We start from the raw sequence: 27936 nt of genomic DNA, 5'->3' as shown, positions 1-27936 counted from the left end.
AATCAGAAAGCTCTAGAAACCAGCATTTCTGATATCTCCCAATATAAATTTTCAGTAGGGTTGCCAGGCTCCCTACCTGGCTCCACGTGGCTCCCCGGAAGCAGCAACGTCTCCCCGCTGCTCCTAGGCAGAGGAACAGCCACAGGGGCTCCGTGCGCTGCCCCCGCCCCGAGCACTAGCTCTGCAACTCCCACTGAACCACAGACAACGCAAGCTGCTGGGGTGGTGCCTGAAGGCCGAGGCAGCGCGCAGAGCCACTGGCTGCGTCTCCGCCTAGGAGCAGCAGGGACATGTTGCCACTTGCGGTGAGCCGCCTGGGGTGAGCGCCACCTGGATCTGGCACCCTGCATCCCCTACCATGCCCCAACCCCCTGCCCGAGCCCCCTCCTGCACCCAAACTCCCTCCCAGAGCCTGTGCATCACAACTCTCCCGCGCCCCAGCCCCTTCCTGCACTCAAACTCCCTCCCTCCATTGGTAAGTATAACTCTTAGTTAATCGGAATTTTTTGACTAACTGGCACTCCCCATTCCCCCCAACATGCCAGATAAAGCTTTTCCTGTACCTTTTTGTTCCTTGCCTTGGATTTGCTGATCAGTGACATGCCTCTTTGCCTGGCTCTATCTAGAGTCTGTAGCCTACAGGAATTTGGACAGAGTGGTACAGACATCGCCGATAGAGACTGCGATCACTGACTATTCCTTTAAATGCAGTCTCATGACTTAGACCTTACTCCACCACATATTAAAGAAGGGGACAGAAGTACATACGGAGCTCCAGCTCAGCCGCACAGGACACAGCAAGGCAATTAAATACAGCTAACTGTGAGTAAACATAAGGAGTTAGAGGTGCTCTCTAGAGCAAAGGGCACAGAAAGAGATTTGTGTGAAATCCTAAACTGAAGCCGGAGTAACTTTTTAAAAAATACACATTTGCATAAAATATTCAGAATCTAAAATGGTGTATAGAAAACTACTGTCTCATTTCAGCAGCTTGGAGGATTGATCTATTTATTGCTTTTTAGGAAACATTCTAAATAGTTTTAATCTCTTACTACCTCAGACCTGATGAAAAAGATGATATTCCCCCCTATAAAAATCCAAAGCGGTGACCCTGTCAGCGATCACAGAGGTCTTTTGCAAATACAACCCCGTTTGCAGTGGAGGTATTCTATCATGGTATTTGGGAGGGATGCCTTGGCTGCAGATTTTTGCACACTAAGGCCAAAATTCTCAAGCCTGGTACTCAGTACCACCGCTCCCAATGGAAGTCAATGGGTGCTGTGGATGTTCAGCACCTTTGAAAATTTATCACTTTTATTTGGGTACCTAACTATAGATGTAGCAGCTGATGGATACAGAGCCTGTAAGCACTCAAGGGTCAAAATTGTAGCTTAATAAATATTAAGGAATCAAAATCAGAATTGAACAGTTAGTTAATATGCTGGACAGCTGCTTTTCACACCATGGAGTATGAATAATTTTTTTGTGGGTGCATCTCTGGGTCACACGTATTGTAATGGTCAACCATCAAATGAGAGTTGCTATACTGGCTGTGGTCTTGAAGACTGAACATTTTTAGCTGGTGAAAGCACATCAGTGTCCAAAGACATTTTCCTTATGCGTGACATCAACTGGACTGTGCCTTGGTAGGTTCTTTACCAGTATTTATTTCCATGTTAAATCTCAGCTTAATGAGCCCGTAAAGCAATAGTTCAGATGTCATCTGTCCCTATCATTTTCTGACTGTTTGCATTGTTAATTACAGGTGTAATTATCTGTGGAAGATATTCCATAGGGTGCCTTCATGTTGCCCCTTGTCTTCACTGTGCTCGTTCTGTACTCTTGCTTCTTAACCAGTGGAAGCTGTGACCTCTATGATGAGCTAAAGGAGTTGAAAACTGAATTTGACATCAGTCTCTACCAGCGATTAGCAGAACCAGAGAACAGAACTAACTTGATAGTTGCACCAGCAAGTGTGTCTATTTCTTTGGGGCTACTGCAGTTTGGAGCTCGAGGAAACACCTTTATGCAGCTGGAAAATGCTCTTGGGTACAACATCCATGGTAATGTGCACTTAGACAAATTATTTTTTAGCAATAACTGCTCTGCATTATGTCATAAATTCACACTACCACTTCCTTGACTAAGGAGAAAGCAATTGCACAATCAAGCTAAACTTCTTTCTAATTAACAAGATCTGTAAGAGCTCATACTGAATTGTTTTTTTCCATATTTGACTGAACTGTAGGAACTGTTTAACCAGCTGATACGTATGTATGTATTCTTCCTACTTTCTGAGCAGTGCTCACTCTTTCTACTACACTTTAAAACAACTAAATTAAAAAAATGAAGATCTGGAAGGAACATGGAACTCCAGCTAAACTAATGTTGGATTCTCAGGATTTTCTTTTCATTTTAACCAAAGATTAATCCTACCACCTGACACAACATAGCTATTTTTCATGATCTGCACACTGGTTATAGAAAACAGATGACTGTCTCATCTTCAAAATTTGTAGCTTATACATACCGTGCCAGCTTTCGAGCTATCAGTATTCTTAAGCATGACTTTATTTTCATCACATGAAGGTAAAAGTTAAAATTTATAGAGATTGCTATGTTGTGTTCTGTAACCTTACATAGTCATTATTGCCTTTCTGTAAAGCATTTGTATTCAGAAATAACCATTCCAGCTCAATCCAGCTATTATATACAGAAAAAACCTATAGATGCTATATATTTTCTCTGCCTCTCACATACAGGATCTACAGCACAAATACCCTATCAAACAAAGGTATTACTTGCAATGATGCCATTTTGCTACAATTCAATCAAGTTATTTTTACCCAATACTCATTTATGTAAGCATTGTACCTTGCTATTTGCCATACACTTTGCCTCTTAGGGACTTAATTATTGAGAGAGCTTTAGAAAATGGACTAGATAATGAAATTAAGGCAACGGTCCCATCCATATAAAAAGTGACAAATAGCACTGAAGAGGTTTTCCACTGATTGGTGAAACCTATTACTTGTTTCAATGCTTTCCTTCCTTCCTTCCTTCCTTCCGTGCTGTGGATAATATTAACAAAATGGAATATCCCTGAGGAAAGGCTGGCATTAGTTTTAGTTGTACACATCACAAACCACATAGGTTTCTGACTTCAGGTAAACTTACTTGTGTTTAATGTGAAAATAAATCAGAATTGCAACTATGACCAATCTGCAGCAATAATGAACTTCCAGAAAGAAAAGAAAGAAAGAAAACCCATTTCCCCAAATGGCATGTTTGGCTAAATCCAGCAGAAATAGATCAAATAAACATTTTCCTTGAGATGAGTAAAACCAACTCACTGACATACATAGCAGATAGAAAACTGCATTCCTCTATTATACTTTGGTGCTAACATTTTTGTAGCTCTGCCTTTAACTATGATGAGGGATGTGGTACAAAAATGCACCAATCTGACAAAAACTACCCCGATAGCCATCAGTATCCATTGAAAGTTCAATCACTCTTTAGGGAGAATCAGCTTTCCCTGGCTTTAATAACCTCTTTTAATGTGCTGCAGCTTTTCTAATATCTGTTCTAGCACAGGCTGGTTGAGCAAAATAATGTCTAAAGACTTGTCTGTCTGAATAATAAATATCAAATACAATATTTGAAAGCAGTTTTGAACTAGCCTACAAGTAAAAATTCAGAACTTTGGTTAGCTAAGATTGTTGGTATTACTAAGGTTACAAGCTGAGGATACTGCATCTCATATAACATCTGCTTCTTATTTTACCATCTTTGAGTTCTTACATCCACATAGGAGCTTGCCAAACACTAGCATACTAATGCAAAACACATGAGAAAGGCACTTTACACCTAAAAAATATCTGATTCTTCTTGACATCTGTCCAAGGAATTCAATATTTTCCCCTTAAAGAGTAACAGAGCTAAGTTTTAACACTAAGCTGTATTAGTCTTCATGCAGGTTATTAAAGGGACACCATTAGGTTAAAAATCATGTACTGGATTCTGAGGTGATGTAAACTGGCCAATTTGGAATTTGGCCCCATATACTTAAAATGTCCTCACTGAGAGGCAGAAGGATCCTGTTCATAGGACATAGGTTTGGCAATCAGGAGAATTAGGTTCTAGTCCTTATTCTGCTATTAACTTGCTGTGTGATCTGTAGCAAGTCGCTTCAGCTCTCTATGCTTGTGTTTCTCCTCCCACCCTTTGTCATGTCCAATTAGATTGAAGCTCTTTGAGACAGGGATTGCTTATTATGTGTTTGTAGTTGTGCCTAGCACAATGGAGCCCTTATTTCCATTGGGTCTCTAGGCATTGCTAAATCACAATGAACTAATAAATAATAATAATAATAAACACCACCTCTGCTTATTAAAAGGGGAAGAATATTTTGAAAAATCTACTTTGCTTTTCCCCATTTATGCTGTGTTTCCTGTTTGGATTTCTCCCCCTTTGAAAAGTGGTAAAGAAGCTAGTAATGTTCATTTTTGTTTGTAGTTAATTCAAGCCAATCATTGTCCCAGGTTCTCCTGCACTAGCAAAGTGCTGCTGTGTTTAAGTTGCAAACACTTCAGGGGGATGTTAATCCATTTACAAAATAAAAACCTGTTTCAATTAGAATTTGTTAACAGAGAATTTCATTGACACATTTTTAGTGGTAAAAATAAATTGAAGCAAAATCTCTGTATAAAACCAAATTGGACGTGACAGTGTCCTGCTCAGTGTATTTTAGGTTTATGCGAGTTAATTTTGTGTGTTAAGCCCAAGAGGGGGGCTTGTCTCCCAGGCGCTCTCCTTTCCTTTATACTGGGTAGGCTGGGTATCACCACTTCCACAACATCATTCTCCTCTACCCCTGACTCCACAGAGGACACACAACAGTCCAAGACCCTGTGGAATGGGGCAGGAGAAGGTTGGGCACAACCTTGCCCTCCCTTAACTCCATGGAGAAATCCGTGCAGCCCAAGGCCCCCTCCCTGTTGCAGTGGACACCTTCCCCCTTTCAGAGGGGATTCTGGAAAGAGCTGCTGGCAGAGGAAGTGTTGGCACCATGTCTCCATTTGAGGGGAGAGCAGGAGGTTCCGGAGCCAATGTAGAGGCAAAGGATTCTTTAATGACAGTGCTGTGCTTCCAGCACAGTCCAAAAATCTGAGATTTAAGGGCATCAAGCATGTGTGTGCATCCCCTCAACAGAATGATTTAGGGAAGATTCCAGAAGGGGAAGCTCCGGAGTTTTCCCTCCCCCAGCATTCCTCTTACAGATGAAATGAAGCTTAGTGGATTGTATTTTAATGCTACTAATAACACCCTAGTTCTTATAGGGTGCTTTTAGATTAATTTAGATGCAAAATATTATTGCATTTTAAGACTTCAAGAACTTTATGGTGACCAAACCAAAACCAAGAATGTATAAAAGAAGGGTTACTTATTGAGAACTGTTGTTCTTCAAGAGTTGCCTCTATGCCTTCACATTTATCTAGTGCCTCTAGTGTTGAGCTCCAGAACTGTACAATAAAGCCATGCCCACTGGTGGTGCAGTAGCGCTCTCCTACTAGAATGAGATCATCGGCTTCATCTACAAAAGGAAGTGCACCTCTCTGACAATCTTAGTTCCTTCTCCCTAGCCTGCAGAGTCCTGAAATACAAAGAACGCTGAGACAAAGGGGAGGGTGGGTTGGTAGTGTGATTGCACAGAGGCAATTCTTAAAGAACAGCAGTTTCTGACTTTCTTCAAGAGCCTCTGTGAATTCCCATGAATGGGAGTTTAGCAAGTGGTGCCACCATCAGAGGACAGCAGGCAAAGAGTTCTAGGAAAAAGCAGATTGCAACACCGCCTTACCACACAAGCATTGCCGTGCGATACCAAGTCCAACGACTAGCACTTGGTGAAAGTGTGTCAGAACTACATGTAGCTGCTTTGTAAATCTCTACAATAGGAACTTAGCTCAGAAAAGCTATAGAGGCAACTGTGGCCCTAGTAGTGTGTACTGATTTTTTGGTGAAGTAGTAACAACGTTCAATATGTCTCTTAACCAAGTGGGAAAGAGCTTGTTACTAATAATAAGGCTCCCCCTTATACCTCTCCCCAGAGGCAACAAATAATCTGTTTGATTTTCCAGGGGGCTTAGTCCCACCCAGGTAATAGTAGAGATAGATGCAAAAAGAGACTTGTGCTGTTAAGTATAAACATCTTTTGACATTTAAGTATAAACAGGACTCCCCTGGCTGAGCATGACATTTTGATTAAAAGACTACAACAATATAAAATGAACATGGCACATATTAAATGGATTAAAACCTGGCTAACTGCTAGTTCTCAAAATGTAAACGTAAACAGGGAATCATCACTGAGCAGGTGTGTTACCATTGGGGGCCCCACAGAGATTGGTTCTTGGCCCTACACTATTTGGTATTTTTATCAATGATGTGGAAGAAAACAAAGTTTGCATTGATAAAGTTTGCAAGGACACAAAAATTGTGGGCGGACCGATCACTGATACAGAGAAATCTGGTTTGCTTGGTAAGATGAGCACAAGCAAACAATGTAAGTTTTAATATGGCTAAATGTAAACATGTATCTAGGAACAAAGGCTGTCAGCTGTGCTTACTAGGTGGGGGACTCCATCCTGGAAAGCAGTGACTATAAATACATCAGAGGAATAAATACCACGGGGAGAGAGGAGTTATTTAAATTAAGCAGCAATGTTGACAAGAATAAATGGAATAACAAGTTTAGGATTGAAATTAGACAATGATTTCCAAATACCATAGGAGTGAAGTTCTGCAACAGCCTTCCAAAGGAAGCAGTGGGGGCAAAAAAAACCTAACTGGCTTCAAGACTGAGCTTGGTAAGTAATGGAGAGGATGGTATGATGAGACTGCCCACAATGGCATGTAGCCGATCTGTGACTGCTATTAGCAAATATCTCCAATGGCTGGCGATGGAACACTAGATGGGGAAGGCTCTGAGCTACTTCAAAGAATTCTTTTCCAGCTGTCTGGCTGGTGGGTCTTGTCCACATGCTCAGGGTCTGATTGTCATATTTGGGGTCCGGAAGGAATTTTCCCCCAGGTCAGAATGGGAGAGACCCAGTGAAGTTTTCGCCTTCCTCTGCTGCAGGGGGCACAGGTCACTTGCAATTTTAAACTAGAGTAAATGGTGGATTCTCTGTAACTTGAAATCTTTAAATCATGATTTGAGGACTTCAGTAACTCAGCCACAGGTTATGGGTCTATCACAGGAGTGGGTAAGTGAGGTTCTGTGGCCTACAATGTGCAGGAGGTCAGACTAGATGATCACCATGGTCCCTTCTGGCCTTAAAGTCTATGAGACCGAAAAAGAATTGTGGGTTGTGATGGATAAACCACTGAACATGAGCACCCAGTGCAAAGCTCTGGCCAAAAGGGCTGATGGAGGAACTAACAATAAAAAGATAGAGTTCTGTTTAGGTCTCTGGCAGCAGAGAAGGAACTGAGATGGATGGGGGCTGCATTGTCTTATATAGATGGAGCCAAAGATGTCATGTTAGCACAAGCACTACTGTATTTCCTCTTCTCCTCCCACAAGTGGCCACAGCTGTGTTACACAGTTCGGCAGCTCAACTCTCACAGCAGATGGCATAAGTGGGGATACACAGTGACCCCAAAGAAGAAGAGTATTTTTTTTAAAACAAGAGCAAATAGAATGTGATGTAATGTCAACTACTTAGTCCAGCCACAATATAGCAATTTCTAAGGTAATGTCTATCATACAGCTGCATGTAGTAACACTACAGAGCTTGGGTTAAATACACAGAGAGGCTTTTTTTCCTCTGAATTTAATCAGTGTTTTGAATTCTCTTCAACTTCCTATGAAACAGATGGGCAGTTACCTGAACAGCCATGCCACCTTCAGGTATACATAGATGAGAACTGTAGCTACAGTGATTTTTGCTCACATGCACAGAGTGGAAATAGCAGCCAAATTTAACACCAGGGCATGTTGGAAGGTACCTCTTAGGCTTTCTTCACTTCCCTCTGGAGCAGCGAGCAGGGTTCATCCCTTAGAATTAAGTGATCGTGGCCACACAGTCATTTTCCTGTGAGTGCAGTGAGGGAGGAGCATTGGTGGACCTTTGTTCTTTCTATTAATGTCATCTGGGTTTTGCTACAGAAAGCTCTCGGTATGTACAACGCATTACAATAGTCTCCGCCTCACTAATAGTTTCACATACTTGAATTTTGAATGACTTTACATTGTTGTAGCATCCAGAGGGCCCAATCACCATTGGAACCCTATTATGTTAAGTGCTGTTGCAATCACATAGGAAGAAATGGTCCATTGCTATTTGTTAAGTGCTGACAATTTTCTCGGCAATGAATTATCATTAACACTTGATTTTTGCTATTTTAAGTTCAACATGAGAATTACAGCATTGATTTTTCTCCGATCTGGCAGATCCAAAAGTGCAGGACTTCTTGCATACCGGATACGAAGAAGTGACCAACTCTAGCCAAGGCCCTGGAGTTCAGCTGGCATGTGCCCTATTTGTGCAAGCTGGAGTTCACCTGTCTCCTGACTTCATTGAACATACTGCACTCTGGGCAAACAGCAGCCTGCAAAAAATCAACTTCAGTGAGCCTAACAGCACTGCTGCACCGATAAATGAATGGGTTACCGGTAACACTGAAGGTAAAATAACTAATGTATGTAGGACCTGGCTGTAATAATAAAAACTGTACAGATACCAGCAGTTAGCACTCTAGTGTTTAACCAAATGTAATAATGTTAAGTCTATGCTCTCTACAGAAAGGCATCGTTTAGCAGTCTTGAACACAAGGCTGGGAACCAGTAATGCCTGTGCACTAATCACAACTCTGATATTGCCTCACAGCATAACCTTAGGCAAGACTGCAGTAAATCTAGGTACCTAAGTAAAGGATTATGGGATCAAGCCCTTAACCAGTCTGCCTTAGTCCCTTGCTTTGTAAAATAGGAATAATATCATCGACCTCACAGGGATGTTCTAAGAATAATTAGCTAAAACCAAATTCTCCCAGCTATCAGAGTGTAGTATTCACCATGATGAATACTTCCAGTACACTCAGTAGTAGGTGGCTGTAGTATTGACCCATTAGTTTGTACAGTGAAAATAGAAGATTAAATTAGCTAACTTTATTCCTTTACACGACCAGGAAGTTTAATAGGCAGCAGGTTTAAAACAAATACAAGGAAGTAGTTCTTCACACAGCGCACAGTCAACTTGTGGAACTCCTTACCTGAGGAGGTTGTGAAGGCTAGGACTATAACAGCGTTTAAAAAAGAACTGGATAAATTCATGGAGGTTAAGTCCATTAATGGCTATTAGCCAGGATGGGTAAGGAATGGTGTCCCTAGCCTCTGTTTGTCAGAGGATGGAGATGGATGGCAGGAGAGAGATCACTTGTTAGGTCCACTCCCTCTGGGGCACTTGGCATTGGCCACTGTCGGTAGACAGGATACTGGGCTAGATGGACCTTTGGTCTGACCCAGTACGGCCGTTCTTATGTTAAAGAAACTAAATCCAATCAATGAAAAATTGACTGTAAGCCATTAGACTCACTGGGCCAAATTAATCACTGGTTCATGCCACTGATTTTGCATGAGTTATACTAGGGATGAATTTGGCCATCAACTTGATCAACAGATAACTAGTGTGATTTTAAACATGCATGTTGAAGTTGATACTAGTTGCTCTTGAAAAGTCTCCTCTATCTTCCTCAACCAGAACTATAACAGGACTTTATGACAGAAATTGATTGCTCCAGGAAACATTGTTGACAATGTCAGCTCGCACTTTGATAACATTTTCCTATATTTTTTGACACTGCCAATGGCTTTCATAGTAGGGAGGTGAATAAAATGGCACGATCGGTTAGAAAACTTCACACTAGAGCTCTTATTTCATGGCAAAGAGGACACAACCATGCCCAAGGCCTCTTTTCTATCATTGACACTACCAAAGTCTCGGGGCATAATTTCACGTTCAACTTATTGCACATAGATTTAGCCACACTTTTTTCATTACTGCTAGAAGCATTTATGAAGTTATTTAAGACTTAAAATTTACCCTTCTTAGAGATTTTAAGGTCAGAAGGGACCATCATGACCATCTAGTCTAACTTCCTGCACATTGCAGGCCATGCAACCTCATCCACCACTCCTGTAATAGACCCCTAACTTCTGGCTGAGTTACTGAAGTCCTCAAATCTTGACTAAAAGATTTCAAGTTACAGAGACTCCAACATTTATTCTAGTTCAAACCAGCAAGTGACCCAGGCCCCAAGCTGCAGACAAAGGTGAAAAACCTCCTAAGTCTCTGCCAAGAAAAAGTAAGGGATACGCTAATTTTTCTGAGCTCAAATATGAACAAAAGTATGAAACAGATGTCAGCCTGATCCAATTTGTTGCAGGTAGAATGCTCACCTCTGTGACTTGGCCACTTTTGTAGCACATCAGGACAAAAAGATTCAGAAGAGTTTGAAAAAATAATCTGATAATTTGGTCCTATGTATAATGTCACTTAAAAAATGAGAGAGATAGATGCAGGATTACCTCTGCAGAGAGAGAGAGAGTGTGTGAGAGAGAATATAATTCTTCACCTTTTCTTATGCAGGTGGAGAAGCAGACTGCATACATCTGGATACAGTTGGTTCACCACTTACTCAGATGGCTGTGGTGAGCACCATGTATTTCAAAAGCACATGGCAAAAGAAATTCTCTTTCACAGATACTCAGTCCTTGCCTTTTACCACTGCGGAGGGCGTCACCCTGAAAGTGCCCACAATGTACCACATGGCTGAAGTCAATTATGGTAACTACTTTTAATGCCATGTCTGACATATGAAACAATATTGTAAACTACATACATTTTTTTATTTACTTCCAGCACTGCCTGCAATGTGCTAGGTGCTGCACAAACATGGAGGAAAGCGCTTTGGGAAAACACCAAAATATAATAGCACGGAAATAGACCTTTTCTCTGACATATAAAACCTGTGTGTGTTCTGCTTCTATCCAAACTTCTTCTGAGATAGATACTGTAGTTTAATGATGATTGAAGGCAAAAGTAGGAGCCAGGAATGTCCTACAGTATCACAGGCTTGAACATGAGATCTTGTTTTAGGTTTCAAACCTGCCCTCGCTGAAGTAAATGGCAAAACTCCTGCTGACTTCAGTGGGAGTAGGATTGGACTCTCATTGAGAGATGGAATATTGAGCAGAACACTGGGATTTTTCCCTGCTCGGTCTGAAAAGTGTGGGATCTCTTCGCTTGGAGAGCCATTTGAGGACGACAGGAAGCACAGTTGATATTTTAACATCTCCTGGATAGAAAAGTGTCATTAACAGTGCAGCACCCTCTCTCATGCATATTGCAAAGGCTACCTGGGTCAGAATCTAAATCCTACTGCTGTACTGGAACCCATGATTTTCAGAAGTAATGAGCACTAACAACTAAACCTTACTGACATTTTGTAATGATATGCAGCCAATTACTTATATAGACATTATGGTTGCACACCAGTATTTGTGAGACTGCAGATAGATCTAATGATCATGGAGTCAAAAAAATCCAAACACCTCAACTCTTAAAGCAGGGGTAGGCAACCTATGGCACACGTGCCGAAGGCGGCACACGAGCTGATTTTCAGTGGCACTCACACTGCCCAGGTCCTGGCCACCAGTCTGGGGAGATCTGCATTTTAATTTAATTTTAAATGAAGCTTCTTAAACATTTTAAAAACCTTATTTACTTTACATACAACCATAGTTTAGTTATATATTATAGACTTATAGAAAGAGACCTTCTAAAAATGTTAAAATGTATTACTGGCACATGAAACCTTAAACTAGAGTGAATAAATGAAGACTCGGCACAGCACTTCTGAAAGGTTGCCAACCCCTGTCTTAAAACATCAGCTGCTATATTTAACGCCTCCTCTGTGCTGACCACTGCAGGAGTTGTTCTTGGACATGCCATTATTCCATTGGAACACTGGGTCCTTAAAGGGGGTTTAGCAGGGCTGTGATATTGTACTGCAAAAAGTTATATATGCATGTATGAGATGCAGTCAGCAATTAGTTAATATTAATGATACCTAAATTAATGGATGCTGTACCCTGTTCCCTAAACAATTATTCGTTTGAAGGTCCATTACGTTGTATCCTTTTTTGTGGTTATAAGTTTAAACATTTTTGTCTGAATTTGACAGGTTTTAAATGCTTTGTAGTTCAATAAAGCTGTGTGCTTCTTGAAAGCAGCTTAACCTGTGCTATTGATTTGGGTGTATGGATGAGTGCTTTGGGCAAAGTACTTCTCACTGAGTCAAACAGGAGCTGCTTTTTCTTTTCATTTTTCTTTTCTAGTGTAGTTCTGCTGAAAGGTGCTACACTGAAAGAGCTGGAGAATGAAGCCATCTATTTATTCAAAAACAGCTGTCGTAAGACCAGTCACATTGTAAACTCACCCACTCTCACCAATGTTCCTCAGCCCTGACCCAAAGGGAGTATCATTAGGGTGAGAAGACAGCTAAATCACCATGCCCCATTGGACTGGCCACTGAGACAGCCACAAAGGATGTCAGTTATCGCTATATATGTTAGCAAATGTGCTATGTGGACACCTGTCTGCTCGGAAGTGGATTGAGATCATTAACTCAGTTCACGTGAGCCTGTGATCTTCATTTATTAACAACCTGATCCATATTCAAGCCAGTGACTTAGTGGTGAAAGACTCTGTATCCTCGTATTAGTGCCTTGAGCCACCTAGTTCTTCAGAACTGCTTTTCCCCTTGAGTGATGCCAAGGATTATGTTTTCAAACCCGCAGGTCAGTTCCACACCGCATCGCTGGAGCGGTTCAGTGTAGCCGAGTTGCCTTATCTGGGGGAGACAGTCAGCATGTTTGTGGTGCTCCCCAGTGATAGGAGGACATCTCTGACCCAGATTGAGTCACATCTCTCAGCTAAAATCATCACTGTTTGGGCCAACAGCTTAAAGAGAATGAAGATGGATATTTTTCTACCTAGGTAAGTGACACTCTCTTTCTCGAGGGCTTGGCCATCCTCTAACCATATCTTTTATTGTCAGAGTTGTGTTGTGTACATTATTATAGGCATAACCAATGCTATATAGGACATCTGTCAACCCAGGGCTGAAGTCCTTAGGGCTTCGGCCCTAGGCCCCAGCAAGTCTAACGCCAGCCCTGGCAACTCCATTAAAAAGGGTTTGCAACCCACTTTGGGGTCCCGACCCCCAGTTTGAGAACGGCTGTTATATAACTAAAAAACTATTTATTTATTTAAAAAACAACTTGAATTTGATTCTACAAGTCCTAATTATATGTAAGAAGTTTATTTGGGATACAATAACGCTTTAAAAATGTACAAAGGGGAAAAAATGTGCCCATTTTTGCTTCTTTTTGCTTCATAAAGAAAACTTTAAAAAATTGTCTAAATATTGTAAAGTATTTTACTATGTGTTTTTAATATTAGAAATATTAAATGGCGCTCCAGCACCTATCACCACTTACTGCATTTCTTCTGTGTACAGGGCAAGTTCACACGCTCCATCAATCCAGCCCTTCACTATTGCCAGAATTTGCACATGACCCCAACCCTATTTTTCAAACAAATAGAATGTTAGGATGTACCATCTCGGTGCAAAAGAGGGAAGGTATTTCCTGGATGTACTTAGCACATCAATCAGCACAGAAAAGCTTTATTACATACCTCCAAAAATACATTCCCCATGCTAATGAAACACTGAAAAATGTTTTGTGCATTAATGTTCTTTTTCCAAGCTAATGTTTTGCAGATGCATTCCTACCTACAACCAAATTTATTACAATTTTTTAAAAAAGAAAGCACAAATGGGGGCAAATGCAAAGTTCACGTATATATTTAAATGAAATCTACTGTGTTAATTTTAGATTCAGAATTCAAAGTCACTTTGACTTAAAAATGGTTTTACCTGCCTTGGGAATTACAGACATGTTTGATCCAACTGAGGCTGATTTTAAAGGAATTTCAGGTAAGATTATTCCCCATATAGGAAGTGATCACTCAGTGTATAGATTTGTTGTAGATGTTTATATGATATTTGTTTGACTGATTCAAGAGAGCTGGTCCTTCTGTATTAATTAATTAATTACTTCTGGCTCCATGAAAATTAAAAACAATCCAGATTCTAATTTCTTTCAAACTACTGCATTTTAGGTTAAGCAAAATCTGGTAGTGGGGAAAGATTTTTTAGAGATTAAAGCCTGTGAGACAGAACGTTGCTGGAATGTGTTTGCTTAGGTGCTGGCTGAAGTCTACAAGGATTGCTGCAGATCAAGCATTTGTTACTGGTTCTAAATAGCCATTCCACAGTCAGTGACATTGGTGTAATAACAGGCCTCTTTATTGTGCGTCTTGATGTCACTCATGCAAACAACCTTTACGCATGCCTGAAATCTCCCTTTGTTTCTGTCCCGCAAGCCAGCAATCAACATAATACACCTCCATCCCAATATAACGCTGTCCTCGGGAGCCAAAAAATCTTACCGCGTTATAGGTGAAACCGTGTTGTATCGAACTTGCTTTGATCCGCTGGAGGGTGCAGCCCCCCCCGCCCCCCGGAGCACTGCTTTACCGCATTATATCCAAATTCGTGTTATATCGGGGTAGAGGTGCAATACCCAGCCCACAATATCCCAAGACCACGTGTTGTTAAGATAGAAACTGACTACCATGTCTCAAAAACCCTGATGTTATTCTGCTTACTGGAAAGTTTTTTCCTGATTTAATATTAAAAGACTCCATAACTGTCCATATGCTTTGACTGACCTATCACTTCCAGCAAGGTAAACAATTCCAAGTTGGGCACTTGCATTCAAAGACTCTTACATGGAGATTTTATGGTAAGACTCTCAGTCTTTCTAATATGATTCTGGTCAGTGTGTGACTGTCATTAAATGGAGGCACAGCCACAAGCCCATCTTGTGATACAGTGGAAACTGCTTTAGAGGAAGTTCCTGATGGAAGTTTGCTTCCACGGGACAAAACTCATGGCACAGATTTTGTTTTTCACCTCCTATTAAATTTGAGTATGTGTTCATTATAATGTGATCATTAATTGCAGAGAATGCCTTGTTAATTAGAAATGAGGTGTTAATATGCTGACTAAAGTTTGCTGATGGTTCACATTATAAATATGTATAACAGCTATTTAGATAGGATGAGTGCTTAAGGAGGATGAACTACAATGGACCAAGGCATACTGGGGACCTTCTTTTATACTGTTTATGACTTGCTCCCATTGTGCTTTTTGATTAAGAAAAATTTGAATGGCACTTTTCCGCAAATTTTCCCTGTTATATTATTTAAGGGTGTCTTTATTTTCCCTGTCTCCTCCCCTGCGGTATAATTTGAGTTGACCCACAGGCTCAGGCACAAACGAGAAAAGCAGTGCAATTGACTTTTACCCATAATAATAAATATTGAATGGGGAAGCTACTGTTCTGATAGATACAGAACTATCCTCACAATCTTTTTAAGTGTCACTTTTCTCAGAGTTCTATTTTGTTTTACCAGTGATTCTTCCTGCTCAACATGTTTTTGTGGGAGTTTCGTTGGATTGCTTAGTTGACCCAGCATTAGTTCATTGTTCCCAACACACTCGGTAGTTGTCATTCATACCAAGAAATCTTACTGACTACTAGAACTAGTGAAAGAACAATCAAACCACTAGTTGGTCACTTACCAATAGAATAATAACACTGCATTAAATGCTGAAATCATGTTTATTGCAGTAGTGCCTAAGGACTGACCAAGAATGGGGCCCTGTTGTGGCAGATGCTGTATAAACACTGAGTAGCAGTGTCCATGCCCTGAAGACCTTACAGTCTAACTGGACAAGATAGACACAGGGTTGGGGAGCGGGTAGAATACACAAGCAGAATGAACAATGTGATTGTAGCAAAGGGCAGTTAGTTCCACTGTTTTTTGGTGGGAAGGAGGAAGAGGGTTAGTTAGGAAAGGATAAGCTAAGTGGAAAGAAAAGGGAAGGGAAGGTGGATGAAGGGGACAGGGCAGGAGAGAAGGGAGTAAGAGGGGCAGGTATGAAGTGAGGGATGGATAGGAGGAGGGCTAGAGCAAACAGCCAATGAGCACTAGGGCAGAGAAAGTCCGGTCAAACCTGTAGAAAGTTTAGTGACTGTCTGAAGGTCCCTGCAGTGGCTGTTCCTGTTCCTGCCAGCTGGAATCTCTGGATGGTTCCTCTCTGAAGTTTTACCCAAGTGTTGACTACATGGTGGGTACATGAAGATGAAAGAACAGGAAGGAAACAAAGAAAGACTGTATGCCATCTTATCCCTTAAACCTTGTCCCATGCTTATAAGCTGCATTGCAGTGCAGCTCCTCTCTAGGAAGAGAGTGGACCTGATTCCCATTGCCTTACACATATGCAAAATGATTATTCAGAGAATAGCGACCAGATTCAGATCTGTTGTATCAGTATAACTCTCTAAAAACTCTGTTCATTACACATCTCTGGAGTTACTCCAGATTTACACACTGATAATGGATCAGGATTTAGCCTAATGACTTTTTAAAACAAAATTCTTAAAATAGATGACCAGACAATAGTGGGTTGGTTCCATCTTTCAACTAATTCTAGTGTCAAAAGGTTCTTGGCGTGAATGATACAAGAAAGGTTAAGTGACTTGTTCAAGGTCACACAGCAAATCATTGGCAGACAGGGGGACAGAAATCAGTCTCCTATTCTTACTAGCTTTCTGATGTTGTTCTTACTAGCAGTTATTTCTCCATAAGGTAGGCAGATAACTTTTAGACTAGGTTATCCTCCATAGTTGTTCATGGCTGCTACTAAAATGAAAGAAAAAAAATCTTTAGCAGTCATGACAATGACATTTCCCTGCAGGTGTTCTCTCTTAATTGTTGTAGAGCTGTGACATTTTTTGGCTTTATTTGGTTTTAAATCAATTTTGATGTGCTCATTTACACATGGTAAAATAGTTTGATGCAGATGATACCACAATACGTAATTGCAGCACAGCCCTAATCAGACCTAGAATTTTATGTGGAACTTCTAACCTATGGTCATGTGGTACTTGACCTATACTTAAGTTATATAGTTATTTAATCTTTTTATAGCTATTGCACTTTCAGGTTTTGACAACCACAAATGTTTAGAACTGTCCAATCAGAGAGTTGTCTGTGGAGATACAGGCTTTACCAGCTGTTAAGCGTTTGTAATACTGGTGAGGCTGCTGAAAAAACACTATATGGATCAATTCACCATTAATAAACCCAGAAGGGATCATTAGATTATCTAGTCTAATCTTCTGTATATCAACAGGCCATATAAATTCGCCTTATTCCTCTGGCACTGAGCCAATAACTTGTCTTTGAGTATGAAGAATATGTTTCAAACCGTAATAAATACAGTAGAACCACTGAACACCAGAGTTACAAACTGAACAGTCAACCACACGCCTCATTTGGAACCGGAAGTACAGAATCAGGCAGCAAAGACAAAAAAAAAAGTACACTACAGTACTATGTTAAATGTAAACTACTACAAAAATAAAGGGAAAGCAACATTTTTCTTCTGCATAGTAAAGTTTCAAAGCCGTATTACGTCAATGTTCAGCTGTAAACTTTTGGAAGAACAACCATAACATTTCTTTACCAGCATTTCAGAGTGACGAATCATCTCTTTTCCCACAGTGTTCGTAACTCTGACGTTCTACTGTAGATAATTTATACTGGTAGTTAGTGTTATATAGAAGAACTTCAAACTATGTCTCAAAAAGCTGGGAAAACATTATTATTGCTTGTGGCACCTTAGAGACTAACAAATTTATTTGAGTATAAGCTTTCGTGGGCTACAGCCCACTTCATCAGATGCATGTAGTGGAAAATACAGTAGGAAGATTATTTATTTATATATACACACACACACACACACACACACACACACACACAACTTGAAACAATGGGTTTCCTTACACACTATAAGGAGAGTGATCAGTTAAGGTGAGCTATAATCAGCGGGAGAGAGAAAACTGTTTGTAGTGGTAATGATTACCACTACAAACAGTTATTTTTCTCTCCTGCTGATAATAGCTCACCTTAACTGATCACTCTCCTTATAGTGCGTATGGTAACACCCATTGTTTCATGTTCTCTGTATGTATATATATATCCTCACTATATGTTCCATTCTACGCATCTGATAAAGTGGGGTGTAGCCCACGAAAGCTTATGCTCAAATAAATTTGTTAGTCTCTAAGGTGCCACAAGTACTCCTAAAAAAGCAGCAAAGAGTCCTGTGGCACTTTATAGACTAACAGACGTTTTGGAGCATGAGCTTTCGTGGGTGAATACCCACTTCGTCCGATGCACGAAGTATTTAAGTACTCCTGTTCTTTTTGCGGATACAGACTAACACGGCTGCTACTCTGAAACTTCTTATTACTGATTGAGCCCTAAACCCCCTTTGTAAGATAAGTCGTACTATCCCCAGTGTACAGATGGGGAGATAGAGGCACAGGCCTACATTCCTCCAGACCACCTCCCTACAACACATTTACACTGTAAACAGACAAGCAGAGTAAAACCAAATCTCACCATGCGGGCAAGTTTCTCTCCACCATCTTTTTGAAGAAAATTTATTTTAACATCATGGAGGGAAGAGATTGGTGGAGAACATCTGTGACAAAAGGAAAGGTTGTACCTACTATGTAGATTGTAGTCAGCGGGTTATTACTTTACATTATTGCAGTAAAATACCTGGAAAACTAACCATTCCATAAAAACTGGACTAACTTTACAAAGTAATTCAACTTTTTTAGTTAATGCCATTTTGTAAATCGTTTACAATAATTAAAATTAAATGAGAGAAAAGGTTAAAGGAGGGATTGCCATGGTTTACAACCAGCATTCATTTTTGATAGAAAGCAGCAGAAATAAGTGCCATTTGTTGGAAATATTCTGATGTGTGCTGCTGTTTGTCTAGCAGCGTTAGAAACAATACCTGCAATTAGTAACTCCACAAACTGATCACATTGTGAACAGTGCTAGTAAAAGTGTATTAAGAATTCTAAACTGCAGTCATTCTGTGAATTCTGAATGTCCTAAGTCATCACCAATGAACTACACAGGTTAAAGGGTTTTGACAGCAGTGGAAATGTGTTTATTTTGATCATTATTCAGAAATTGCCTTTGAAAATTCTATTTACAGACATCATTTTTGGTTAAGATAAAATGCATTATCTGTTCTCTCTTTAATAACCAATACATCCTATCAGACGTAGGCAGGAGGAATTAACTAACTGGTCTAAATTCATCTCTGAATTTAATAATTCAAACAAAAACTGTCCTACCTATCCTGGATTAAATGTCTGGTATCTACAGGATTTTAGGAGTTCCAATACTATGGGAATGAGAAGCAGTATAAGAGAAAAGCTAAAATAGAAGTGTCTCAATTTTTTTTCAACTGGGTTGTGTTGATTTTACAATGACAAACATAACTATTAATACTTACTTTTGGTTGGTTTGTTAGAGCAAGGCGGGCTTTACATTTCAGAAGCTATTCATAAAGCAAAGATTGAAGTGACAGAAGAAGGTACGAAAGCATCAGGAGCTACAGGTAAATCAGACATACAAACTTCAGTAATGTTTTGCATCTGAGCCATATCATAGCAGCAACAAATGTTATAATTAAAGGCCCTGATTTAACAAGGAATTTACACATACTTAAATCTATCCCTATTCAGCCAGTCACACAAGAATGTGCTTTATTGAAGCCCTATTAACTCTAAAGTTAAACATACCTCTATGTGCTTTGATGAATTAGGCCCATATTTAATAAACCATTTCCATTCTACCTCCTATTTTCAGTTGCTCCTAACTTTCTTAAAACATTTTCCTTTTCAAGTTTAGTCTTGGAACAACATGGGATAGTCTGAGAAAAACCCAACCACCTATTTTTCAGATTAGCAAGCATTGAACTACCAGCACCCAAAAACATTTTTTTATTCAAACCTTCTATTATGCTCACGTAACTTTAGTGAAAGGCAATTGACACAGGCGCCATTTGCTGTGGGGCAAGGAGCATCGTTACTGCCTCCTCCACCCCTATGTTTAATAGGTCAGTATATTCCATTATGTCTTCTATTCCTCTCCCTCCCCTCAACTTTGCATATATCATGTATAATGTTCTTTGTGCTGAAACAACATTGTCACCCTCTCCCAATTTTTCTGAGATGGTGCCCTGGCAACTGATCTTTCACGCTTGGCTTATAGAGCAGTGTTTTGAGGAAAGCACTACAATAATGTTACAGTTAAGGATTTGAAGTTTCATCTTTGTGCATGCTTTGCAGATTTAGTTTCTCACTTGATTTGGAGTTGCATTTCCTATGTGCAACAGTTTCTGGGGGCAGATGGAATTTTACATTAAAAGGAAAATGTTTTCTATGCAAAAATCTCACCTTCCATCATAGATTGTGGTTTAAATTAATGTTCTTTTCATGTGTTTTTTTAAGCAAATAAAACCAAAAACTACTGATATGTAAATAGAAAACTCTACATTCATAGTATTTGAATGTTGCAAATTTTAAAATAGCGAGATTCGAAAGTAATTGTCTTCAATTCCTGCTCCATCATCTTTGTGCCACAAAAGCCCTACCATGGCATCTGGGGATTCTCCTTGCTTATGGGAATATCCAGGTGGCTCAGAGATGGCACATCCATGTCTGTGCCACCTGCTGCTGGCTATCCCAGCACAGGGAATGGGTTGGTAGAATCTGGAACATGCTACAGCTTTTTAATCCTGGGCTGGAATACTCTGAAGGTGCTTCAGCATATGGAGGGACTAATTTGGTCCCCAGCGGCTATTGAAATGAGGCGAACATAAAGGTGGCTTTAAGCCACATGTATTGGGTCTACTTCCCTTGTGTCTAGCACTAAGTATTGCTCAACCACACTTAAGGATCTGGCTCAAAATGGCTGTGGTAGCATTATCTTGATGCTAGTTTCCATATGCACACTATATAATTAACTTTGCTGTGGAGACAAAGATTGAGTTCCTTGACTTAAGTTCTCATCCTTATTGGTAAACTAACATACCTGTAATGTTTCCAATAAAATCCCCCATAGAAGATAGAAGTTATCCTATAATGTTTACATATCAAAGACTAAACATAACTGCAATCAGCAGACATATCACCCGGTCTTAGCCCCACAGAAGTCAATGACAGAAGTCCCATTAATTTCAGCAGGAGCAGGCCCACTGAAAAGAACTGCTTTTCAGAAATAGAGTTGGTCTTCAGGAAGGGCTGGAAGAGTAGGAAGGCAATCTGTCATAGAATCATAGAAATGTAGGGCTGGAGGAACCTCAAGAAGTCATCAAATTCACCCCCCTGCCCTGTGGCACAATCAAGTATACTTCCACCATCCCTTGACAGGCATTTGTCCAGCCTGGTTTTTAAAACCTCCAATGATGGTGAGTCCATAACCTCCTTTGGAAGCCTATTCCTGAGTTTAGCTGCCCTTAAAGTTAGAGAGTATTTCCTTATATCCAACCTAAATCTCCTTGACTGCTGATTAAGTCCATTACTTTTTTATCTTACCTTCAGTGAACATGGATAACTGTTCATTGTCCTCCTAATAACAGCCCTTAACACACTTGACAATTTATCAGGTTCTCCCTCAGTCTTCTTTTCTCAAGACATGTACCCCCCCCCTTTTTAAACTTTTCTTCATAAATCACATTTTCTAAACCTTTCACCATTGTTGCTGCTCTCCTCTACAGTCTGCCATTTGTCCACATATAGCCTCATGTGGTGTGTAGAATGGGATGCAGTACTCCAGCTGAGGCCTCACCAGTGCCAATTACTTCTTGTGTCTTACATACAACACTCCAGTTCATATACACCAGAATATTAGCCTTTTCTGCAGCTGCATCACATTGCTGACTCTCATCCAATTTGTCATGAATTATAACCCTCAGATCTTTTTCAGCAGTACTATCACCTACCCATGTTGTAGTTGTGCATTTGATTTTTCAAATGTGAAGGCAGCAAAGAGAGCAAACGGGCCAGTACCAGAATATTTATAAACTTAAGTACTGCACATATTCAGGGCAGTACCGTCTGCTTTCCTCTACTCTCTCTACTGTCCCAAATGTGATCAGCTTGATAGTGTCTTTGCCATTGTTCTTATCTATCACTCTGTCTTCTACCTGGTTAACTTTCTCTTTAGCCACCAACGTGTTCTGTTCTCTTGTTCCTGTACTCCATTGCCAGAGCAGTCACGGCTGGTTTTAACATGTTTATAGCTACATGTAATTGTACAAGATCTGGTTACGTAACGTGGAACGTCTAGTCATACATTTTATTGCAAAGAAAAATTTGGAAATAATTAGAATGGGGGAGAAAGAAGGAAATCATTCTAATCAAACTAGATTTGTTAAGTATTTTTAATATACATCTTGGATTAAAATTATTTTTGGCAAATGGTTTTATCCTAAAAAGCCTACAACTGTGTTAATTTTTGGTCAGTTACATTACCTAGCTACCTAGAAATGCATTTGGGCAATTATTAGGGCTATCGAGCGATTAAAAAAATTGATCATGATTAATCAGGCTATTAAACAATAATAGAATACCACTTATTTAAATTTTTTGGATGTTTTCTAATATATTTCAATTATAACAATAGAAAGTGTACAGTGCTCACTTTATATTTATTTTTACTAAATACTTACACTGTAAAAAACAAAATAGTATTTTTCAATTCCCCCATTACTGTAGTCCAATCTCTTTATTATGAAAGTTGAACAAATGTAGAATTATGTACAAAAAAATAACTGAACTCAAAAATAAAACAATATAAAACTTTAGACCGGGGTGGGCAAACTTTTTGGCTCGAGGCTCACATCTGGGTATGGAAATTGCATGGTGAGCCATGAATGCTCACAAAATTGGGGGTTTAGATGTGGGAGAGGGTGAGAAGTCCAGCTGGGGGTGCAGGGTCTGGGATGGGGCCAGAAATGAGTTCAGGATGCGGGAGGGGGCTCTGGGTGGGACAGGGGGATGAAGTGTGTGTGGAGGAGGTGAGGGCTCCAGCTGGGAGTGCGGGCTCTGGGGTGGGGCTAGGGATGAAGAGTTGGGGTGCAAGAGAGTGCTCCGGGCTGGGACCAAGGGGTTAAGAGGGTGGGAGGGGGAATCAGGGCTGGACCAAGGGGTTGGAGGGCAGAGGTGCAGGCTCTGGGTGGGCTCTTACCTTAAGCAGCTCCTGGAAGCTGCGCCATGTCCCCTCTCCGGCTCCTACACAGAGGCGCAGCCAGGCAGCTCTGCATGCTGCCGTCCACATGTGCCACCCCTGCAGCTCCCAGTGGCCATAGTTCCCAGCCAATGGGAGTTGTGGGGGCAGTGCTTGGGGTGGTAGCAGACAGTGGGGGAACATGCCCCTGCTTCCAGGAGCTATGCGGAGCCATGGCACATATGGGGCAGGCAAGCCCCCGACCCCGCTCTCTGGCTGGAGTGCCGGAGCAGGGCAAGCCCCCGACCCCGCTCTCTGGCTGGAGTGCCGGAGCAGGGCAAGCCCCCGACCCCGCTCTCTGGCTGGAGTGCCGGAGCAGGGCAAGCCTCCAACCCCGCTCGCCAGTGGGAGCTCGAAGGCCGGATTAAAATGTCTGAAGGGCCAGATACGGCTCCCGGGCCATCGTTTGCCCACCCCTGCTTTAGAGCCTACAAGTCCACTCAGACCTACTTCTTGTTCAGCCAATCACTCAGACAAACAAGTTTGTTTACATTTTCAGGACATAATGCTGTCTGCTTCTTGTTTGCAATGTCACCTGAAAGTGTGAACAGGAGTTCGCATGGTGCTGTTGTAGCTGGTGTCGCAAGATATTTACATGCCAGATGCACTAAAGATTCATATGCCCCTTCATGCTTCAACACCATTCCAGAGGACATGTCCATGCTGAGGATGGGTTCTGCTCAATAACGATCCAAAGCAGAGCAGACCAACGCATGTTCGTTTTCATCATCTCAGACAGATGCCACCAGCAGATTGATTTTTCTTTTTTGGTGTTTTGGGTTCTGTAGTTTCCGCATCTGAGTGTTGCGCTTTTAAGACTTCTGAAAGTATTCTCCACACCTCGTCCTTCTCAGATTTTGGACGGCACTTCAGATTCTTAAACATTGGGTCCAGTGCTGTAGCTATTTTTAGAACTCTCACATTAGTACCTTCTTTGCGTTTTGTCAAATTTGCAGTGAGAGTTATTAAAATGAACATGTTCTGGGTCATTATCCGAGACTGCTGTAACATGAAATATGTCAGAATGTGGGTAAAACAGAACAGGATATATACAATTCTCCTCCAAGTTCAGTCACAAATTTAATTAATGCATTATTTTTTAAACAAGCATCAGAATGGAAGCATGTCCTCTGGAATGGTGGCTGAGGCATGAAGGGGCATATGAATGTTTGGCATCTCTGGAACATAACACTTTGCAATGACAGCTACCAAAGTGCCATGTGGACACCTGTTCTCGCTTTCAGGTGATGTAAATAGAAGCAGGCAGCAGCATCTCCCATAAATGTACACAAACTTGTTTGTCTTAGCAATTGGTTGAACAAGTAGGACCTGAGTGGACTTGTAGGCTCTAAAGTTTTACATTGTTTTGTTTTTGAGTGCAGTTATGTAACAAAAGAAAAATCTACATTTGTAAGTTACACTTTCATGATAAAGATATTGCACTACAGTATTTTTCAATTCATCTCATACAAGTACTATTTCTTTTATCATTTTTACAGGGAAAATATTTGTAATAAAAACTATAAAGTGAGTACTGTATACTGTATTGTGTGTTGTAATAGAAACCAATATATTTGAAAATGTAGAAAAACATCCAAAATATTTAATAAATTTCAATTGGCATTCTATTGTTTAACAGTGCGATTAATCACAATTTTTTTGAGTTAATCATGTGCGTTAACTGCAATTAATTGACAACCCTAGCAATAGTTAAACAGGGTTTTTATTTTTATAACTTTAAAAAAGTAAGTTAAATAGATAGTAAGAAAATAACTGCAGAGAGGAAGTAGTCTAATAGTTCAGGCACTGCACTAGGATTCAGGAGATTAGGGTTCAATTCAGGGGTCTGCCATAAGCTTCCAGTGTGATCTCAGGCAGATCACTTCATCTCTCTGTTCCTGTTTTTCCCATCTGCAAAAAGGGGATAATTTGCATCATTTGTCAATTTACTGTAAACTCTGTCTCTATGCATAGATGGTTATGAACAGGGCAAGTGGTGCAGTCATTTCTTGACCAGCCATTAGTACTATCAATGAAAAAAATATCAGTGGTGAGTCTTAAAACTCAAAGGCAAGCAGACGTAATTACTCAGTGAGTAGACAGCACTGCATTACCTGTGTAATTCATCCTTGCAAACTTACTTGCTCGTTCATCTGGGGTGATTTTTTTCTGCTGGGTTAAACAAACATTACATTTATTTTTATCACAGTAAGGGCAGCTGAATAATTTGGTGGTTATGGTAGTAAAAATCGGAGAGTTTTATGAGGGTGCTCTATTGCAGAGAAGGCAAAACTGAAACTGACGCGAATGTTTTCTTTGTCTTGCATGGCAGCTATGGTGCTATTAAAAAGATCTCGAACTCCTATCTTCAAAGCAGACAGACCTTTTCTCTTTTTCCTAAGGCACACCAATACAGGTAAGCATAATTCATTTATTCAGTATAGGAGTCACTCACCTAATAGTAAAAAAAATCTTACTAGTGTTTCCGATAAATAAATAAGGATCTATTCTCTAAAAAGACTTCAATTTCCATAAAACTCCTTAAAAAATATAATCTGTAGAATAAATTTTCAACTACAAACAGTGGAAGCAGAAAAACTGACAATCATGGGAATTCAATGAGACTTTTCTTCAGCATAAATTTAGTGCCCTGGGGACAAACACCCATTTATCTGAAGAATGGAAAGGTAAAGCACAGGCAGGGGCAGTTCAAGTTTCTCCTGCCCTGTCCTGCCCCTAGGACTCACATCTAAGCATCTCCTTATTTGGAGAGGCATGGAGACTAATCTGTCCTGTCACTACTTGGTCTCTTGCAGAGACAAGCAAGAAAGTTGCCACTTGTAAGTGTTAAAAGTGGCTTTAGTAAGCAAATTGAACAAAAAAATTAAAACTTACTATACTCAACTATGCACTTTATAGGATGAAAATTAGAGTGTAAAATACAAATTTAGAGAAATCAAGTAGAGCAAGAACACCAAACAGCATTCTAATCAGAACAGCATCAGAAACAGTCATAGCATAGCAAATCACATTTTTTCTTCTATTTAGCATTAAAAAAGTGTAAAAATATATAATTGCTTTTGGTAGAAGTCTGTCTTTGGGGAGGGGAAAAGAATAAATAAAGCTACTATTAAAAATACTGGTATTTAATGTTTGGCTTATTATCCATTTGGGGGGCAGCAAGCTCCAAACTCCTACCACCTGCAAGTTGACAGTAGGTCTCTCTACAGAACAAAAGCCCAGGAACTCTCCCCCTATATTTATATTCTGCAATGTGCTAGGCACTTTCCAAATACTGTGGAAAATATAGCCCCTGTCCCAATTATGATACAATTAAGAGCATCACTTTTCTCTCTGAAATTCAACTTCAGAACATTTCTGTCTAGAGAAAAAAGACAAGCTGATAAAATATCATCCCATTTTGGTGTATGTGATTTAAAGCATAGGTTAATTACTGAATCTAATAAGGCAGTAAGCCAATGGGACAAATTCATCTCTGCTGTAACTCTAGTACATATACATAGGGATGAATTTGACCCATTACTACTTGGTCAAGTTCAAAGCCATTTTCATTTTGGCCAAGATTTAGGCCAAAGGATAGGAAGATAAGGAAGCTTCTTGTTCAGCTGCCAACTCTTTAATAAGTAACTGAATCTAATGTGCAAAATTAACAAGTTAACCTGGCCCTTCAGAGACTTTTAAAAATGCAACAGTTACTACAATTGGACCCACAAAACCAGTATTTGCATGTATGTGACCATCTGACAGTTAACCTACCAGTTGCATGTACAAATTAGGTACACAATTACATGTATACACTTTTTGAAAGTTAAGCCATAATTGATTGTGTGCACAATTTTAATGACGTGTTTATTTTAATTCACAGGCTCGGTGCTCTTTATAGGAAGAGTTACAAATCCCTCAGAATAAGTGTGTCCAATGCACCCTCCCCTTATTCCTTCTGCAGCCATCTTTCCTTCAGTGAAACTGAGGTGCACTGTGCATATTTATTAAAAACTGGATACTTGTGGATTTTTTGCAAAATAATTTTAAGGAAGAGAGGATAAATGTTTAACCAAATAACCTTGTAAATAAAATGTATTACTTTTGCATTTTGTGTAGAGTGCTTTTATTTTGTAGCTGTATAAAAGCATCTTTTACTCTTTTTAAAAATGGTTGGAGTCACAAGGTAACAGGAGACTGGCTAAAACCAACAGAATGTATTACAGTTATTCGTGTTCTTTGCTCACAAGACTGAGTTAGCTGAGAGGAGGCAATACCAACCCACCACAAAGCTTTACATTAGCTGCTATTTTTCAAGTGGTGGTTTATTTTCTGCTCCTGAAACTGAAGTGTTAAACAAAAGATTAAAAACTGAAGTAGGGTACAGAATCAGTTACATTACCAAGCTGAAGTGGTGAGGTAAACAAGCAGCCTGAAGTGCAGCCAAAAGAAATACTCCATCTGAGGGATAGTCTGTTAAGGAACTGGCACCAGGACAGCAGAGTACAAGCCCACTGGGGACTCTGACTATGGACTTGGGTTGCTAATCTGAGCCACCACGTCT

At 40.2% G+C, this 27936-nt stretch overlaps 1 protein-coding gene and 1 long non-coding RNA gene across 3 annotated transcripts in view; one reads left to right on the top strand and one right to left on the bottom strand.

Annotated features, from left to right (window-relative positions):
- LOC120373917 overlaps positions 1-19696 on the bottom strand; it is a 61945-nt gene extending 42249 nt beyond the window's left edge. The window contains exon 1 of one of the 2 annotated variants that reach the window (XR_005585801.1): positions 19591-19696. This is a non-coding gene — a long non-coding RNA (uncharacterized LOC120373917). Of the gene's footprint in view, positions 1-13570; positions 13650-19590 lie in introns of those variants that run through there. The other variant, XR_005585803.1, reaches the window with a different exon arrangement.
- On the top strand, positions 1805-27390 carry SERPINE3 (serpin family E member 3). The gene is made up of 8 exons (XM_039492966.1): positions 1805-2063; positions 8459-8692; positions 10656-10853; positions 12869-13067; positions 13970-14070; positions 19609-19695; positions 25702-25785; positions 27256-27390. Exons 1-8 carry the CDS (start codon positions 1805-1807, stop codon positions 27297-27299), a joined length of 1206 nt encoding a protein of 401 aa, XP_039348900.1. The 3' UTR covers positions 27300-27390.
- The last annotated feature ends 546 nt before the right edge of the window (positions 27391-27936 follow it).

Source organism: Mauremys reevesii, linkage group 1, assembly GCF_016161935.1.
Source record: "Mauremys reevesii isolate NIE-2019 linkage group 1, ASM1616193v1, whole genome shotgun sequence".
Taxonomy (NCBI): Eukaryota; Metazoa; Chordata; order Testudines; family Geoemydidae; genus Mauremys; species Mauremys reevesii.
Note: the sequence above shows the minus strand (reverse complement) of the source record. Positions and strands in the feature narration are given on the sequence as shown.